Source organism: Microplitis demolitor, chromosome 3, assembly GCF_026212275.2.
Source record: "Microplitis demolitor isolate Queensland-Clemson2020A chromosome 3, iyMicDemo2.1a, whole genome shotgun sequence".
Lineage (NCBI taxonomy): Eukaryota > Metazoa > Arthropoda > Insecta > Hymenoptera > Braconidae > Microplitis > Microplitis demolitor.
In genome coordinates, this window is record NC_068547.1 from 4,538,435 (window position 1) to 4,558,561 (window position 20,127).

The 20,127-nt window shown below is 25.4% G+C and overlaps 1 protein-coding gene across 2 annotated transcripts in view; it reads left to right on the forward strand.

Moving 5' to 3' along the window:
- The window catches only part of LOC103580677 (potassium voltage-gated channel protein Shal), a 113,071-nt gene extending 100,112 nt beyond the window's left edge, over positions 1 to 12,959 (forward strand). Inside the window, exons 5-7 of one of the 2 annotated variants that reach the window (XM_008562519.2) lie at positions 241 to 324; positions 4,136 to 4,456; positions 12,873 to 12,959. In XM_008562519.2, coding sequence (XP_008560741.1) covers positions 241 to 324; positions 4,136 to 4,339 — 288 coding nt within the window. In that variant the 3' untranslated portion in view covers positions 4,340 to 4,456; positions 12,873 to 12,959. The remainder of the gene's footprint in view (positions 1 to 240; positions 325 to 4,135; positions 4,457 to 12,872) is intronic. The other variant, XM_008562521.2, reaches the window with a different exon arrangement.
- The last annotated feature ends 7,168 nt before the right edge of the window (positions 12,960 to 20,127 follow it).

Sequence of the window (20,127 nt, forward strand, 5' to 3'; positions counted from 1 at the left end):
GTGTTTCTATCAACGATTTAAATGAAAAAAAATAATTATTAAATTAATCATTAAAATATAATGGCGCGCATTTGATTGCTAAATGCCAATAAATTTATTAAAAATTATAAATTAAAAATGGGATATAAATATATGACAAATAAATAAATAATATATTTATGTATATAAATTTATAAATACATAAAATACAATGGGATTAATTGTGTTGCTGTTAATATGAAACACGTGTTAAATCACTAGAGCTTATCGTATCAGCTAACATCCAACGAGAACAAGGATAGAGTGGTGCTGGTTTACAGCGACCGTATTGAAGTACGCAAAAAGGTAAAGGACCTTAACTAAACAAAAGAAAAAAAAAAATTATGACTGGATAAGAGAAAATAATTAAAAAAAAAAATGGAAAAATAAATTTTTTTTTCTCTCCATGGACTTGTAATTGTCTGTTTAACAATGAAGACTCAAGTGACTCTTCATTGTTACCATCTGATTCAACGTGTATGTTAAAAAATGGATGACGTATGTGTTTAAGCTTTTTGGCTTTGTGCTTCACATTCAAGATTTTTTTTATTTGCCTGTTCTGCGATTGCCGCGTCTGCAAAGAAAATCTTAACTTCTATTGATAAAAAAAAAAAAAAAAAAAAAATAAATAAATAACTGAGCTTTTTTTTTCTGACTGCCAGAAGACAGCTTCCGTGTGAGTTTTGTCTTTTCACGGTAAAGTCTGTAAGATTGAGTAAAATTTATGTAAAGAAAAGCTGGCAAGATGATTTCGAAGCATGAAAAATATTCAGGATGAAAATAATAAACGAAAATATTTAAATTGTTGAGTCTTGAGACGGCTCTATTTGTTAGTAAAACTGTCGGCGCTTACAATTGTCATTTTTTTATTACTTTTGTTACATATTTTTTTTATTGTTGTTATTCTTAAGGCTTCTGTGTGTTGATGTCAGTGTATGTTCGTACCCGTCATAAGGTAAAGCATTAAAAAATAAATGAAGGAAAAGTAAATGCAATGCGCACATGCCAACCTATTTTCTGCACATGTTTATATACTTATATATTTGTGTATTTATGTATATTTCTTTTTTTTTATGATATTATGATAATTTTATTGCAATGGCTGAGGTTTTGGTATTGGAATATACTTTATATATCTGTGCACGATTTTATGATAGTTATTTAAAGCACTTTGATATATTTTTTATATTTAATTAAGGAGATCCTTGTGCATAAATTATTGTCGGAAGTTTTAATTAAATTGGTTAAGATTTTTAATTATTTTTTTTTTTTTAATAAAATCAGTAAAGACCCGCAGGCAAGATTTTAATTGACAGCTAATCGATATTTATATTATAATTACTTAGGAACTTCAATTTATTAAGTAAATATTTTATTTTGAAAATATTATTTTCAATTTTAATAATTTACTTTAATGTTTTTAAATAAGAAAACTTTTTTTTGTTTAAATTAAAATATTTTGATATTTTATTAAATAATTTTTTGACTCTGAAAAATTTCACATTTCGAATTGAGAACAAAAATTTTTTTGGGTGGAAAAATCTTTTCTTTGGAGCAAAAAATTTGCTATCGCCTCAAAAAAAATTTTTTTTTCAATTCATAATGCAAAAATTTCTTTCGTAAATAAAAAAAATTGATTTTACAAAATATGAAATGTAAATTAATTACGAATAATAATTTTTTCAAAATTGAATACTTCAAAAAAGGTAAACATTAATTTGCAATAATTATTTTGACATGTCAAAAATTTTATTCATTTTTTATATTTTTTTTCAATCAATTTTCAAACTTGAGTAATTACAAAGTTGAAATTTTTTAAATTATATTTTTTATCAGATTAAATCAGAGAAGCGATTGAAGAAAAATTGTGTGAATTTTAAAAATTTCAATTTTTTACGTAATTTTGAAAATTTCAATTTTTTTTAAATTGAGTGACTACACATTAATTTTATTCTAAAAATTTTATTGTTAATTTAAAAACTAATAATATTTAAAAGAATAAAATAAAATTTTTTCAAAATTTCGATCTATGAATTGCGGGTTCAAAAATTATAAAAACTAAAAAAAAATCTGTGGTCATCTCAATTTGATCTCTCATTAATGGAGTTTTTAGTTTCCACTAAATAACACTCTCTCAAAATCCGAAATTTCAAATCTCTTTTCGTTTACTATTCAATTCGAGTTAAAGAGGCTATTAAAAAAATGCAAACGTCTAATATAATGTCTCACTAAAATTTTTGCTGACAAATTGTCTGCATTCTTAGTACCAACAATATCTTAGCATTATTTATAACTAGGAACAAGATTTTTGCCTTATTTCGAAATGAATGCTTCAAATGATAATATTACGGCGAAAATATTGGTTTTATAGAAAAAGTATTCAAACAAAAGTTGTAGGAAATTTAATTTTCTAGAAAAAATGTCTCTTATGATTTTTTTATGCTACCAATATTTTCACCGTGATTCCAAAATTAAGATTCATAATGAACGATTCAAATTTTTTTTGATTATGAAAATCTTAATTTTGAAACTACGGCGAAAATATTGGTCTTATAGAAAAAGTTTTTAAACAAAAGTTGTAGGAAATTTAATTTTCTAGAAAAAATGTCTCTTATGGTTTTTTTATATGACCAATATTTTCACCGTAATTCAAAATTAAGATTCAAATTTTTTTGATTATGAAAATCTTAATTTTGAAACTACGGTGAAAATATTGGTCATATAAAAAAACCATAAGAGACATTTTCTCTAGAAAATTAAATTTCCTACAATTTTTGTTTAAAAAATTTTTATATACGATCAATATTTCCGTCGTAATATAAATAATTTGACACCATTGATTATTAATTTTTATTTTTAAATCAAAGCTAAAATCCTGGTCCTATTTATAACTCTTTTTTTTTTTAATAAATTTCCAAATTTATTCATGAAGTCTCAAAGCTAAAAAAAGTCATAAAACAAAATAATCTAAAGGATCTCCTTAAACAAAGCACTAAAAACACAATTAAAAAACCAATAAAACTACTCTACGGTCTACTTATTGTCAAAGGCAACGACTTCAACAGGCAATAAAAAATTCTAAACAACATAATTTCTCACTCATCAAGCCGACAAAATACAATAAAATTAAAACCGTCAACAAAATTGATTCCTCTTACATATTAATGCGCATTACATACTAAATTACTCTCAAACCAAAAGCACTTTGAGTATTATTAAATATTAAAACCGTAATATACATATTAATTATTTATAACTACAAATTAATCCCTGAAGCCTCTGACAGTAAGATTGCGTACTCAGACAAAAATTATATAACAAAATAAAATTGTACCAACAAATTAGTCACCAAAACAATTAAAATTTTATTTTAAGTTAATAAACAAACTTTAATAATTTATTTATTATAATTTATATATGTATATATATTGTTAGTATGTTGTCCTAGCGTCAGACGATGTTTCACTTGCACGAACCATATTTGCATTGCACAGTACTATTGTAAATATTTAATTAGCAATGTCGTAGTTTCCATGACTGGCATATCCACTACCACTATTTCCACTTCTATTACTGTTATTACTACAACTATTCAAACTATATAATTGTATATATATATTATACTACAGTAATAGTTTAGTAGTTGCTATTTTAATATTTAAACCACTTATATTATTTTATTATATAAATAGAATTGCATTTTATAAAAATTATTTTATTTAAAAATAATTAGGTCAATTGGACGTTGAGTATTTTTTTATAACTTCCATTTAATTTAAAAATTTATGTATTTATTTATTTTTAATTATAATTATTTTTTATATTTATACTAATATTTAATAATATATTTTTTAATTACTTGTAACGTGATATGAAACATTAAAATACTTGGAGCAACGTCTTTTCTCTCTCCTATTTTTTTTTTCTACAAAAAAAAAAAAAAAAAAATGGTTTTTGCAAAGTACATAAAAAGTAATTAATAATTAAAAATCTTGATAATTATTTAAAAAAAATAACAGCGGGAAGATAAAAGGAGAGAGGAAATGATTTAAAATGAAGAATTTAGGAGAGAAAGAAAAATTTTTGAAATATGTCCGAAATGAAAAAATTGTTCCAGGACCTTAAGAAGCGCGGTTCCCACCACACCTGCGACATGCAGGCCCTACAGTCACTTCCGGTCCCCATCACCACCACCAACACCACCACCACCACCAATAATACTTCTACTACTACTACTATTACTACTACTACTACTTGTACTACTACGTCTGTCATGACTTCTGGTGGGCAGCCACCGCTTCGGGTATCGGAGACCGCTTGAATCCGATGATCGAGCCGCGTTGTTGATCTACGTCTTCGATCAAGAAAATGATTCTGCTCGTCTTATGTCTTATGTCAGAGATCACATGGCCGTGTCCCTGTCTGCCCGAATTTAACGGTGAGCCTCAAAAATCTTAATTCTTGTCCTCCGTTTATTTAAATTCAAATTTTGGCGAGACTCAACTCTTGTTATTTTTTTTTTCAAATTTTTTACTGTTAATTGTTTATTTAATGTTTATTAATTAATTAGTAATTAAATAGTTAATTAGTTGTTTAGTTATTAAAATAAATTTATTTATGGTTTTGATCATATGTAAAATCAATGGGAGCGTCTGATTCTCGGCTCGGACAAGCGATCTGTTTCCGATATCACTCGTTTACTTTTTCCCAGCTCTTTGATTAAATTTTTTACCCCATTTCTCATTTTGTTATTTTTTAATATATTTTTTATTTATTTCCACTTATCCGACGGATTTAATCAAGACGAATTAATTTAGTTATATTGGCAGGCAAGTGGCAAAAAATATGCGCCAGTGAAGAACAAGAACAGAAAAGAAAGGAAATAAAATAAAAAAAAAAAAATTAAATGGACAAGTCCAAGAAAAGACGAGTCTGTGGCTGCGAAAATTTATTATCTCGTCTTAAATTAAAATTTTAAATGGAATTTAATTAAATTTTTTTTTTTTTTAAGAGAATATTAGAGATAGTATTGAAAAAATCACACTAATTTATTTTACATGCATGGTATGGTTTTATTAATGCTAATTTTTTAACTTACTAGTTAACTTTTTAAAATAATATTTTTATGAATGTTTCATTGCTTGAATTTATTTGCATCGCTATTTTTTTTCTATTTTATTTTTAAATATTTTTATAATTTTTTGAAAATTTCACAAATGCTGCTATGGTTTTATTTATATTTCCCGGTTAATATGTCAGTTGAAAAATGCATATTTAATAAATATTTTTTGCTGAAAGATAATTTAAAAATAAACTGATGTTCAAATAGGTCAATATTGATCTGAAAAATATTAATAGCTTTTTATTTATTTTAAAATAGATTTAAATGCAATACGATTCAATTTTATTTTTATAAACAGTAATAATTTGTATTTAATTAAATAGGAAATTTAGTTTCATTTTGAATTATCTGGAGCTTTTAGAAATCATCAATTTTTAATTTATGAAAATTCGATGGCTAAACATTTTCCGTTACTGATTTAAACATTTTTTTTAATTAGATAATATCATAAGATGGCGGGTAAGAGGTTAACAAAGATGACATTTAATTATTTTTGTGTCTGTTATTTGGACTCTCAGACTCTCAGGAGTCATTCTTCTTAAGTCTCTACAGTAATTCACAGAAAACCATTACAATGCAATGAATTATGGATGTTTATAAGAAATTTTGTGCGAACCGCACTTTAAAGTTTAAGCGCGCTTTCTGAAAAACAACTTTTAGCCCAAAAATATCTCACGGGAACTCGGAAATTGATAACCGGTTCCGATGAACAAAAGCTTATTTTCTTCGTAATCAGTTCCTCTGTCGTGAACAAGGATTTAAATTTAAAAAAAGAAGTTGTATAGTTTTTCAAGGCTTTTCAAGTAAAAAATCGTAAAAATTCAAACTTTTTTTAAAAAACCGGCATATTAATTTACACGGTTTTTTTTTTAATAATCTAGTTCCGGTAATAACGACGAGCTTCCTCGTTAAGATTTTGTTTTGTTCATTTTTTCTGACGACTACAATAAGTGTTATCTTGCGACATTTGAGCCATAAAAAATTTCCGAGGGTCTAGTATCTCGTTATCTCAAATATTCATTATTTTTTTTTTATTAAAATTTTAAAAACTCATCTTTACATAGCAATAAAAAATACTCTTCAAACGAAATCTTCAATCTTTATTTTTTCAATTAAAAAAATAAAATCTTTAAATTCACTTATTTTCCGTTGACTTAAATCCCTTTGAAAAAAATTATTAAGTAGTACAAGACATTAATAGTCAGTCGTTTTTTTGCTACCAAACAGTTTTCGATCATTTTTAAAAAAAAATTATTTATAAAACTGAGCTGAAAAAGTAATTACTTTTTCAATTTTCATTTTCACTAAAAGAATTGCAGTTAAAAAAAAATTCAATACTAAAAATAATATCAAAAAATACTGAATTGATGTTCTTACTCTACAAAATAACAAAAAAAACGTCGTATCAATTTATAACACAAGAAATATTTCTCATAAATCAATAAAAAGCTTAGCCGTTAAAAAATCTGAAAATTCGTATTCAAGTGAGAGCATAAAAATCTATAGGAAATTTCCAGAAATAAATAAATATAACAATAAAAATTATTCAACAATCGAAGTCATAAATTTTTAATTTTTTAAATTTCTTCATATTAATATCAATACTCGTGATACAGAAATGAAAAATTATCTGCATTTAAAATCAATTAAAAAAAAATAAGCAATTAATTTCCTCGGACTGCCAAACTTATATCGCAATATTTATAAAGATAAAGAAAAAAGTCCAAATGTACAGATCGCAAATTAATAAATGTCATCTTGTTATCCCATTACTTACTATCTTTAAATTAAATAAAATTTATAAATTCATAAATTTATTGCCTTAAAATTATTAGGGTATTTTTTACTTAACGAAGATTATTAAATTCTAATTAAATAAAATATATGATATCAAAGTAAGTCACATGCAATAAAGCAATATCCAGTTTTAGACAGTTTGCTGATATATATGTATATATATATACCTACCAAGTTACTTGTATCAGCTTAAATTTCAATCACGAAGAAGAGAAATGCCACAAGAGACGTATAAAGAAACTTGATCATTATGGTGATAACGATCAAAGTCAACCAAGATGACGCAGATTTAATATACACTAGTCTGAAAATTTTAAATAATAAATATGAAGACAGAATATAAGAGAGAAAAAAAGAAAGATAGTGAGCTGGTGTAAGAAAAAGTCGTTCAAAAAAGATTCCAAAAAAGTTCGATGTGTGGAGCTTCTAAATTTGAGACAGATTTGAACTTTTTTTGAACTTTTGTCATCTGGATACTAAAAAAAAAGGTTCACCTAAAATTTTATATGAGCGAATTTTGAGTCAAAAAACAACGTTTCAAAATAATACTAAAGTTAGCCGACGTCCAATAATTTTCGGATTTTTTTAAAAACGATAAATTATTTTAAAAAAAATATTTAAAAAAATTGCACTTGTAGTTTTTTTAATTTGCTACAAGTGCATTTTTTTTTTTTTTTGTAATTGATTTGTTGAATAAAAAAATAATTCAGGATCATATTTAAAAATTTATTTTTACTCCATTTTACCCTTGTTCCAACAAAAGTTCCAAGTTATAGGTTTTTGAACTTTTTTGAAACGAGGCTAAAATGTAATAAAAATACATTTTGAAAAATATGTTTCAAAAACATTATTTTTTCACTCAAAATTCGCTCATATAGAATCTTAGGTAAACTTTTTTTTTGCTATCAATATAACAAAAATTTCACTTGAAATTCTAATCTGTCTCAAGCTTCGAAGTTCCACACATCGAACGTTTTTGGAATTTTTTTCGAAGGAATTTTTTCTTTTATTACTCGAGAGTAATAAAAATTGATGATAAATAAAGAAATGAAGTAAAATAAATCTGTTGGTTTTCTTAAAACGTGAAAATTGAAAGCCAGCTAAATGTATATGCTCCACCAGAAACTGATGTGTAGGATGGAAATTTAGGTCAAATGTGAATTAGTTGGTGCTTTCAGTAGATGCTGGGTGTGATAGAGTTTCTATTCAACAGAACTTTCTCAAACATCCTACAAGTTCTTTAATGAAAGATGAAGTTTGCGTTGCTGCATCATCAAATGTATCAATGCAGATTCTAGTTTTCGAGATTACTGAATCAATGAAATTATACCTACATATATTTATATATATACTTATATAGTTACTGTTATATTAGTTCATAAAGTGTAACGTCTAATGAAATTTGTTACATATTGCTATTGTAATATAAGTCACTGAATATTAACTGTAACTGAAGTTGTAAAAACTTGTCGTTCAAGTGGTAAAACATTTAATGGTCAGACGTTGACATTGATATCTAAACTAAATTGTTTTGTTATTCATCATCTACTGAACTAAAAGACAAATATATCAACGTATTGAAAACAGAAAATAATAATTGATATTATTTTTAAAAAATAACTAAGGAATTATATTTTTATGTGGTAATATTTTAATGTCATCATTCACGGAGTAAAAAAAATTAAGTACGGAAAAATCTATAATAAAGTCTCTGAGGAATGGATAAATGATATGAAGAAATAAATAAAAAAAATTCAGGATACTGTGGATTAAATAAATTAAGGAAGTCTATTTTGTATATGGGTTAATTAAATTTATATATGCACTGTAAAAAAAAACCAGATGTCCAGGCAGTGGTGTTAAAATTTTTGGTGTTAAATTCCAACACCAAAAGTGGTGTTAAAATAACACCGGCGTCGGTGTAAATATTTTTTACCGGTGTTAAAAAATTTTTCGGTGTTCAAAATATTTGACTGTAAATATTTTTATGTACTCGATCACTACAGTTATAAAGTGTTTTTCGTAATTAATTAAATTATTGGTGATTGAAATTGTAGGCGTAAAATTGTGTAATTTTCAAATAAATTACGTACGCGGAAAAAAAAATATTAGTAAATATTACTGAGATTCTCGTCAATAGCGCGCCTAGACTGAATCTCAGTAAATATTACTGAGTAGAACGTAAGAAATTAATAACAGATGCATTTTTTTGACAAGTGTTTTGTAGTTTTTTAAGGTTTAAGTAGTAATTTTAAATAGTCAAGCAGTATGTTTCAACGATTAACTGTTAATTATACACGGAAAAAAAAAAACTCTAAAAATTACTTTTTGAAATTATAACTCGGAACCCGGTTGTCAATATGGGGAATTTTAACATTCAAATAGTAAATTTTATAATACGTGTCGTCTATTTTCTAAGTATCAGTTACAATTTTTAAAGTTCAAATAGTAATTTTTCTTGCATAGACAATAAATTTTCCTACTTATCCTGTAATTATTCACGTTTAAATCGTAAATGAAAAAATTACTATTTCGAATGATAGCATTTACTGATCACTTTATCATTATATTACTTGTCATTCTCAATTTTTATAGTTCATTTTTTTCTGTGTAGCAGTTTAAAAATTAAAATAATAATTTTACTGATTGAAACGACATTAGTTATTAAACATAACATAAATAATTATAAGCTGAACTACAATTATTGTCAATCATTTTTTTCCATGTATGACAAATAATTATTTAAATGAGTATATAGCAAATTGAAATTTCCTCCAGATGATATTAATTAATTTAACACCGCCAAATTACACCGCCTATTCCGGTGTTATTTCATTTTAACACCACCTGGTGTTAATTGTGTTCATTTTTAACACATTTTTTTTTCTAATTTCTATGCGTAGAATTTTTTTTCCACCGATTAAACACCGGTATTTTAACACCACCTACACCTGTGTTATTTCATTTCAACACCATTCTTTTTGCAGTGTATATATTTTAAAAAAGTAAAATTTAACATAACAAAAAATAAAAATAAAAATAATTCTAATATATTTTATTAAAAAATAAATAAATTTATAACCTTATTTGGTGTGCACATAAAAATATGGTAAAGTTTCTTTGAAAGATGACCCAATAACTGACTTAGTAATTGATGATAAATTTTAAATTAAAATTACTATGAATAAAATATTTTTTCGATCGCGCAATTGAAGAAATTGGCAAAAAAAAAAAAATAGTGAAAAAAATTCACCTCAATTTTTTTTTCTTTGTTTTATTGATAGTAAATTTTTTTGTGAATAAAATAAAAATAGCTGAGACTTTTTAGCCGTAAAAAGTATAGGATAGCATCAGAGAGGAAATGCCACCATTATCAAGCGAGATTTCATGTGCAACGGATGTGCAGTATGGAGAAAACGAGAGAGAGAGAGAGAGAAAGGATAAAAGTAGAATTGAGCGAGAGTTCAGAGTCTGTGAAAATATATATATATATATATATATATATATATATATATCGTCATCGTAGAACAATGTGGTTGAGATATCGATCTGGAAGTTGGAAAGAGTAAGAGAGAAAGCAGGAAGGATGGCAGTAACAATTGTTAAGGGATGAAGAACCAGAGGAAGAGAAAGACAACGCTGACGTTTGTCTTCTACTTGTTTTCTGTCTTTGTCTCTTGGTGTACTGTAGTGAAGTAACTGTCAAGAGAATTGGGTGTTGTCTCTATTCCCTCTTCGGCATTGTCATTCTGGCATCAACCATCCCTTTAAACTTTTATAACCACCACGAAAAATCAAGCATAAGATCTTAACTTACCGACAACTCAACCACCGAGTCAAGTAATTCATTTCCTGATTCATGGATGGATGATTTATTTTATTATTATTATTATTATTATTTATATAATTACTCTATTCATTTATTTTATCACAGTTAATTCAATTACTTTTGACGTAAACTCTGTCGTTGGTTATTTTCAGAAAAATTTTATTCAACTATTGCTATAAAAATATTTGAATAAAAAAAAAATGTCCGTAACACTATGAAGTAAAGTACGAAAGTAAGCCAATGAAAAATTTGAAAAAAATCGTCATACATAAAATCACTTATGACTTACCAACGAAAAGATTACCTTAAAAGCTCTCATTTCAAATCCAACTCTTCAAACTCCATTTACATATTTTTTCCTTCACTTTTATTTAAGTACGAGGAAAAAATATAATATGAATTCATGTAAGTTTAGTTTACGAGAGAAGTGAATCTAAAACTATATACTACTACACTCTTGTCTTCTTCTTTTATTATTATGTTTCGCACATATATTGTAGTGACATTGTTTTTCATGTTCACTGTTCGAAATATTCATACAAGAAAAAATTTTTAAAATAGTTGACTCTGGACAAGTGAAAATAATTTTTTTTTATACTGAACAATAGAAAACTGGAATTTTTCAATGAATGATACAATTAAAATTTATTACTTTCAATCAAAAAAGTTTTTTGAAAAAGTTTGCTAAAAAATTTTTTTAAGTATTTGGTATCTGAATTATTTTATTGAGAATTGGGAAGAATATAAACAGAGGTAAAATGGGCCATTGTAAAAAAATGTATTGATTTCAATAAAGAAATTAATGAAATAACAAATTTTTAATAGTGGCCCTTTTTAGCCCGAAATTTTTCCAGTTATCAATAAAAAAATTCAGATAACAAACAGAAAAAATTCTTTTTATAGAAAATTTTAAATTACATGCATTGTCTAGACTGACTTACATTCTTTTCTATGGTCCCCATCATTTAATCTCAGTCAAAATATATCAAGTGAAATATCACATAGGGGTTCATAAAAAACGTTCGCACTTATGGGGGTAGAAGGGGGTGTTGCCGACTGTGACAAGGGGGTCGGGGGATAGAAGAAAATGTGACGTTCGCAGGTCATCAAACAATTTTTTAAAATTTTTTCATTTTTTATAATTTTATTTTCTTTGTTACGAAAGTACGGAGTGAATGCGAAACAGTCGACTATTTATTTATATCATCCCCTCAGAGTAAAATTTACTCCGAGGGGGTTTATTTTAACATTGAAACTGAATCAGGATGAATGCGGATTTAAATAAAATTCAGATCACTCCGAATTCACTCCCGATTTTTTACAGTCTAATGGCGTAAGTTAATATTTTTACATTTAGTTACTAATGGCAGATATTTCACCTGATATATTTTGAATAAGATGTTACCGGGTGAAATGTAAAAATGGGTCACCTTTTTCTACATTTTTTTTTCTTCAAAAACTGTTCTTTTTTTATGATACTGAAATTAGCCAACGTCTGATAATTTTTGTATTTTCTTCCAAACGATAAATTATTAAAAAAAAAATATTCCAAAAAATTGCACCTATAGTTTTTTAAATTTTCTACACGTGCATATTTTTAGTTTTTTTTTTTTTTTAATTAAATTGTTGAAAAAAAAAAATCCAAGTGGTTAATTGTCTGCTAACTTCAGGATCATCCTTTTTTTTGTCTCATTTTACCCCACCTTCTTCTATATCAAACTCTCTATGTTATAATAATGTTTGTCTACAAACTAGACATTGTTGTTTATCGCTTTAATCGTTTTTCCTTGAACGCTTATTCACCATCAGACGTTCTCCATTTTGTCGCTTCACTGGCAGCAATAATATCACCATTATTATATGTATATATATAACTTATATAACTATATAAACTATTTATAAATAAATAGCCATACACGACAATGTAACAAGTACAATATCTACTTGATACTACCAACAATAGTACTTACAGTCACAGTCAAATATTCCCAACAATAAAAACATAAGATAAATATGAATATCAGATAGTTGAGTCTCGCCAAATATAACAATAAATCAACTTTATTATTTTTTTCATGAGAAAATATATAAGATTTTTATTTACAGTAAACATTAATGGTCAGTGGAGGGTCCAACGAAGGGATGGCTAACAATAAAATATATAATAATAGCACTGGATTTTTAATATATATAAATAATTATTATAATTATGATAATAATAATATTAATAATTCTTTTTTTTTTATATATAATTAAATTATGATAAATATAAAGGTAGAATTTGTTAGACCGACAGACTCCCTTTGTATCTTTGTACTTAAGTCGGTCACAAAACAAAAAATTACTACGCCCTCGTTCTTTCACGCGATCAATTGTTGCTTCCGGTTGTAATTTACCGGTCGCTACTAATTTAATAAATACTCAAATAAAATTTAAAAAAATAATATTAATAATTATATGAATAACTTATTATTTAAAAAATCGTCTCTTGTAAATATTTATTTTTTTTCTCTGTTGAAAAATAAAAAAAAAAAAAATATAAATAATTAATAAGTTTAAAAATCTAATTAAAAATTGGAAGTATTTAGAATATATTGTAGTACAAGTCTTGCAATAAAATAAATTCTAAAAGGTTCCAAAAAAGTAGAAATTAAAGTGGGCAAAATAATTAAAAAAATTAATTAATTAAAGAAAAAAAATGTTTAGATTTTGAAAGTGTATAGATTTGTGTCGAATATTGATTGAATTAATGGGGATAGTTATATGAATATATATAAATATATATAAAAAAAAAAATATTAATAGTCGTTGGGATTCAAAAATATAAATTAGTAGTGTGAAATTTTGGACTTTATGAAATTGTTAATTAATTAAGTGAAAGAGTCCGTGTGTTTAAGTGTAAAAATATTTAAATACTTATTAATTCTCGATAGATTATTATTATTATATAAATGTTATAGTCGTTTAAGTAAAGTATAAATATATAATATGATATATATATATATATATATTATATACAAGTGCTGATAGTACCTTGCGATAAAATCGAGACAAAGCCGATATGCGAACGAAAGATCGGTGAGGGACAAGCAAGCTTTTACACACAATCAACCCTCTTTTATCAACAACCTGTTGCTTATTCCAATATTTTCATCACTAATTCTTGAATTTATTTTTAATTTTTTCGTATCAACTTTTTTTTTTAAAGTCAATTATCTAAAAATTTCTTTTTGTACCGAGACACTTTTATTGATTTTTTTTTACAAGTTAAAGAATCGAAATGTTGAAAGCGCGAGTATTAAAATATGAAAATTTATCAAATTTTAATTTATTTTTACTTAAAATATGTATTTTGATTTTTTGAATCGGAATCGAATAATTGAGAATTCAAAAAAATGGAAAATTTGGTAAAATGAAAGTATGTAAAAAAAATTTGGAAAAAAAAAACAGTTAATGGGATATTGTATAGTTTTAGTGTATGAAAAATTATATTTTAGGATAAATTATAAAATTTAGTTTTCTTTTATTTTTATTTCAAATTTTACTACTATGTTTTATAAGGACGTTCTTGCGTGAGGCTTATATTAGATAAAAATTCAAATTTTATATTTTTGGCAAGAGTAAATCAATAATTATCATCCTTGAAAATTTCCGTGCATGTTATCGATCATTTGAAAAAGTTATTAACGATTAAAAATCAAAGTTTTAACACAGTATTTTGGGAAACTATAAATTTTATGTTTCAACTTTATAAAAAAAGTATTATTGGAATAGACAAAGGGACAAATAATGTTTCAAAATATTCTTTGATTTGTAATAATGATATGATCGTTGTAAAAAAATAGTGTTATCGATGATTTGAATTATTTATTAATAATTACAGTTAGTAAAACTGAAATTATGATGTCACGTCATCGGCCATTTTACGTTTGTAAACATAGACAAAGGAGATCATAAAATTATTAGAGGTTATTTTTAAACTGTCAAAATATTTAAGTTTTTTGTTTAATCACAAGTAATTAAACAGATTTTCTTTTAAAAAATCCATTTCATTTATCACATAATAATTATCCTTATTATTGTCATCCATGATGTGTATTAATCGTATATTGACATATTTATGTAAATATTGAGATTTAAAAATTGCGATATTGCCGGATTTATAAAAAAAAAATCTAAGTCAAAATATTGTCCAATTAAGAAATTTACATTTTTTTACAATAACATATAAATATTTTTAATAGTTTCAAAGAATTGATAAATTGAGATATTTTCAAAAATTTAATAGCCTCAAAATTAAATTTGAAACAGTTAGCCCTCATTTGACTCACAAATCGCGCAAGAACGTCCTAATTAATTCGACTTTTGAATTATTTTCTGTTGATTTTGAAATGTCGGAGAAACGAATGATCAAAATATTTAGATTTTTTAATTGAATTTTGAATAAATTTTGGTATTTTAAAAATTTTTCCTAACTGTAGTTGCTTATAGTCATCATAAAAAATGTTTTTTTTTTTTTACCCATAAATTTGCTGGTTGATAAAAAAAATTACTAAACTATAAAATAAAAAAATTTATAATAACAAATAAATAATGTTTAAATAAAAAAAAAATGACATTTTTTATGAGCAAATTTGAATAATTATCAATTCTATTATTATAAACATTCAATTACTTGATACTTATTATTAATGTGATAATTGAAAAAAAAAATCTAAATAATTATTTTTGTCAGAATTAAAAATTATAAATAAATAATAGGGCAATTAAATATCTAACTACATTCCACGTAATGAGAAAATGAGAATGAGAAAGTATAAGGGTCTTGTAATTAATGCTATCGAGCTGCTGGCAGATTTCGTATAATTATAGTAATTTTAAAAAATAAAATAAAATAAGTTAGTTAGTTAAATTTCTTCAGTGTTGTGATTAGTCGTGTGTAAAATAATAAATATAATAAATAATTATAAATAATTAAACGTATAAATCTGAGGGTGACTGTCTGTACAAAATAAAATATAAATTTAAAAATAATTTGAATTTAAATTTAAATTTAAATTGAGACAAGACAATAGTCAGTCTTTGGTGCATGAAAAAATAAAATATTATATGACAAGTCTTTCAATTTACTACCGTACTGCCAATATTTTCTGAAAAAAACTTAACTTGTATTTTAAATAATTAATTTAATTAATTAATTTGAAAAAAAATAAGACGTTGATTCGTCGAAAAATTTTATTAATTTAAATTTTGCCGCCAATTGTCTACTGAAAATTATTAATGCCTGTTACACTTGTTAACCAAAAATGTAAAATAAATACTTAAATTATTTACTTAATTATTGAATTAAAACTGATAATAAAAATAATAAAAAAAAATATCGAATTTTGTTGCAATGAGTCATAAATTTACAAGAGAATTTTCTACTTTTGAACTAGGATCAAAAATTTAAAATACGAGGGTTGAATCGGGATTTAAATTAAATTAAATAGAGACAAATATTTATGGTACTTGAAGAGGATGCGATTAAAGAAAAAAAATATATAAATTGTTTAATCTTGTATTATCGTATATACTTAAGATGTACAATTAAGATTGAGTTGGTAAATAAAATTTTATCGGGAGTCCTAGAAAAAAATTTTACTACGACTTGTCTGCATTGATCGCAAGTGACCTAGTCTGTTTAACAATAAATTTTAATTTAAAATAAAGTTACTGCTTGATTAACATTTTATGTATTACAGAATAAATAATTTTAGTAAATGACACAGGTATTTATTTTTAAATAGGGCTCTAATCGATAGTTACTTTTATTATTTTATTTTGTCAGTCGCAATTAATCATTTACTTAGTAAATTTGTAATTACTTTTTTTTATTGTTGAATGTCAAGTAGTGAAGAGTTTCAAATGTACATAGATAAGCAATTAATGATGAAGAGGATGGATAGTTATTTTTTCAAGGGATTCAAAAAAATTATTTTATTTTTCTGATGGATTGGGTTTAAAATTTTATCTCATAAATCAATGGAAAATAATTTTAAATTTAGTTAAAACATTAAGGGGGACCACTAGTGTGAAATTTTGAAAAAATCGATTTTTTTTTGCATAGTTCGATATTTTGTACCTTCAAAAATAACATACTAAAATTTAAAGTGCATATGTCGAATGGTTTTTTTGAGCTACAGCCATCTAAAAAGCAGCCACTTATCGGTTCTCGAAAATACATTTTTCAAAATGGCTGCAGTTGTAATTAGAAGACAAATCATCCGATCGATTTGATTCGAATTGCAACTTCTTTTATGTACAAACCTCCAGTTTTCTAATCGGATCAAAAATGTAATTTTGCCAGGCCAAAAATCATCAAATTTTCGCGCTAAATTTGAAATTTTGTTTAAGAACTCTGCCATTTTGTTAAGTTTCAATTTTTTTCTTAGTCCGAGGGTCATGGAACGGAAAATACCTTCTAGTTTAATAAACTTTTTGGTTTTTTTGATTTTATGCACTGTGAAGGTCGCTTCACTGCAGCAGTGGGGACTTTTTTTGGAGCTTTAGAAATTGTAAATAATTCGCTAAATTTTGAACTTTTTGGTCCAATAATTTGATCTTGTATTCATTATATATCCAAAAATATATTCTTAAAACATTAAAACATTCTATGCAGTAGTTTTCTTAGAAAAAAATTCCCAAAAATCGTCTTTTTTTCAGGTGGTCACACTAGTGGCCCCCCTTCAGTGGTTTGGGGTAAAATTGACACTAGTTGAAAAAAAATTTTTAAATATTTATTTCTAAAAAAATTATGATTTCTTGAAATTTCACTTCTTATTTTTATTTGTACTGCCAATAAGAAGTAATTGATCTATAAATACAGCAAAAAAAATTTTTATTACAATAGTATGTCATTTTGCCCGTCTTTTTACTATACATATACATACTTGAGATCAGAATAAAATTTTCTATAAAAATCCAGAAAATCAATTTCGTTATAATTTTAAATGGAGACCGTAAATAAACACTCAACTACTAAAAAATTTATTATAATTAATCCGTTTCTCGTGTTGACACTCCAACATTGTTCTAAAAATAGTTTAAAAAATTAAAAATAACTCTTTACCCAAAGTTTTTTTCAATCTACGAAAAATTTAACCTTCAAATTACTCTGGGAGCCATTTTGACTCCAGATCATTTTCCGTTTTTTCTACAAAATTTATTCAGAGAGAAATTTCGGAATCTCGGTCATTTTTTTAAGATAGGGTCCAAGTGTCACCGTATGACTCAGATGACATTTCACAGGCGCATGTCAATTAAGGGTTAACCAACTGTTATTTTTGCTCTTTTAATTAAGGGGATTCTCAGATAATGCCACCCACTTTTGAAAAATATTTAATGACTTTGAACTTCGATAGCTGTATTTTATTTTATAAATCAATTTAAAAAATTTCAAGTATAATTCGAAAAAAGGATAACGTGGTTACAATTTTGCCGGGATATCGATGTGAAAATAATTAATTAGAGTTATCAATTAGGAGTTAAACGAAATTGGCATCTAAATTCTATTAAAATCTTCAAATTTTTTAGGCTAAAATTCATTTATCAAATATCGTTTAACCCCTAATCGATAACAACTATAAGTATTTTTTTTTTCAAATCTATGTCCTGGCAAAGTCATAACTACGTCATCTTTTTTTTTCAATTAATGCTTTAACCTTTTAACCTTTATTTAATTAATTAATAAAATTTAATCACAGTAACGACAGTTGAAAGTCTTTGAAAATTTTTGAAAAAAGTTGGGGGCACTGTTTGAGAATTTCCCTAAAGCATTAAAAATTCAACAGAAAAATATTTTATTCTTACAAGAAATTTTTACTATGTATTGTATATTGGCAGTTAAAAAATGAAAGTGTCTAATTTAACTCAGGTCTCTTCTATTGTAATTATAAACAGATATAATTAACATTTTTTTAATCAAAAGTAAAATTTAACCCTTGAATGACACGTGTCTAAAAAATGTCATCTGTGTCATACGGTGACATTAAGACCCTGGTGAAAAAAAGACCAAGAATTTTTGAAATTTTTCTCTGAATTCGTAACAAATTTCTATTTTTTCCAAAAAGGCGTAACTGAAATCATGTATTAGTTTTTTTGAAAAAATCACAAAAACCGTAAGAAAATTTGAAAATGCTCTGAAATCAAAATGGCACCCGGTGTCATTTAAGGTTTAAGTGATTAATTATAATAATGAAATAAAAAAAATAACAAAGTAATAAAATCTATAATCTTAATATAAAAATTATAAATAAATAATAGTTATCGCTTTTCTATATACGGTGTAAAAGGTGACCAGTTGACCCGTAAATTCTCTGCGCCACAAATAGTAACCTGTTTAATAATAAAATGCCAGGATAGAAAAGCATTGAATCCCACACAAGCTCTTTTTCCATGTATTTAAAAACCATGAAAGACGCGAAAATTGCATTCGTTATTTTAAATTTTAAAACTTTCTTTTTGTCGCTCAGGAAATGATCAGGCCGCGTCGCTCGGCTGAGCCACCAAAATCAATAACGACCGATTGAACAAAAGAAACGAATAAAGAATGACGATAAAAAAAAATAGATCACTTTCTGCATCGCGAGTGCGAACCGGCGTGAACAGAAGCGACGATTCGGGTTAAATTTAAAATGAAATGAGGGAGTTGTAATATAATGTATAAGGAAAAAAATAAAATTCAATAGGGTACACTCTGCACGTCTATTAAATAAACGTAAAAGAATTTATTCTGAAAATAACTTGAGTTCAATCAAACGCAATTGAAAAAAATTTTTCTTTGAGTTTAAAGAAACGATCTTTAACTTTTTCAGCTCAACACTAATGATCTCATGATCCGGAAATTTAAAAAAAATTTTTATTAGATTATGAATATAATGCCAATTTAATCGCACATCAAAGTCTCTATTTTTTTATTCATGTTCATAGATATTATTTTTTTATCGACTTGTCATACATCCCAGCTCTTGATGTTTCTGTTCTCCAAGAAAAATATAAAATTGAATTTTAAAAAAAAATTTCAGGGCAAAATGACATAGTAGAAATTATGAGAGTACTATTTTTTATAATTTCCAATATTTCTTTTTTTAATTTAAATGTCAATTGGCTCGTTGAAGATTCGCGTACTCAATTCAATTATCTTATTATTAAATTGAATAATTATCCACAAGTACTTTTATTTTTTATTATTCCATTTTAATTATTCATTACAGAAATAAAAAATATAAATATTGATTTTAGTCTTTAAATATATAGATATATATTTATATACATAAAATCATTTCTAGAGGCTACTCTTTGAATAACTTATTCATTGGAC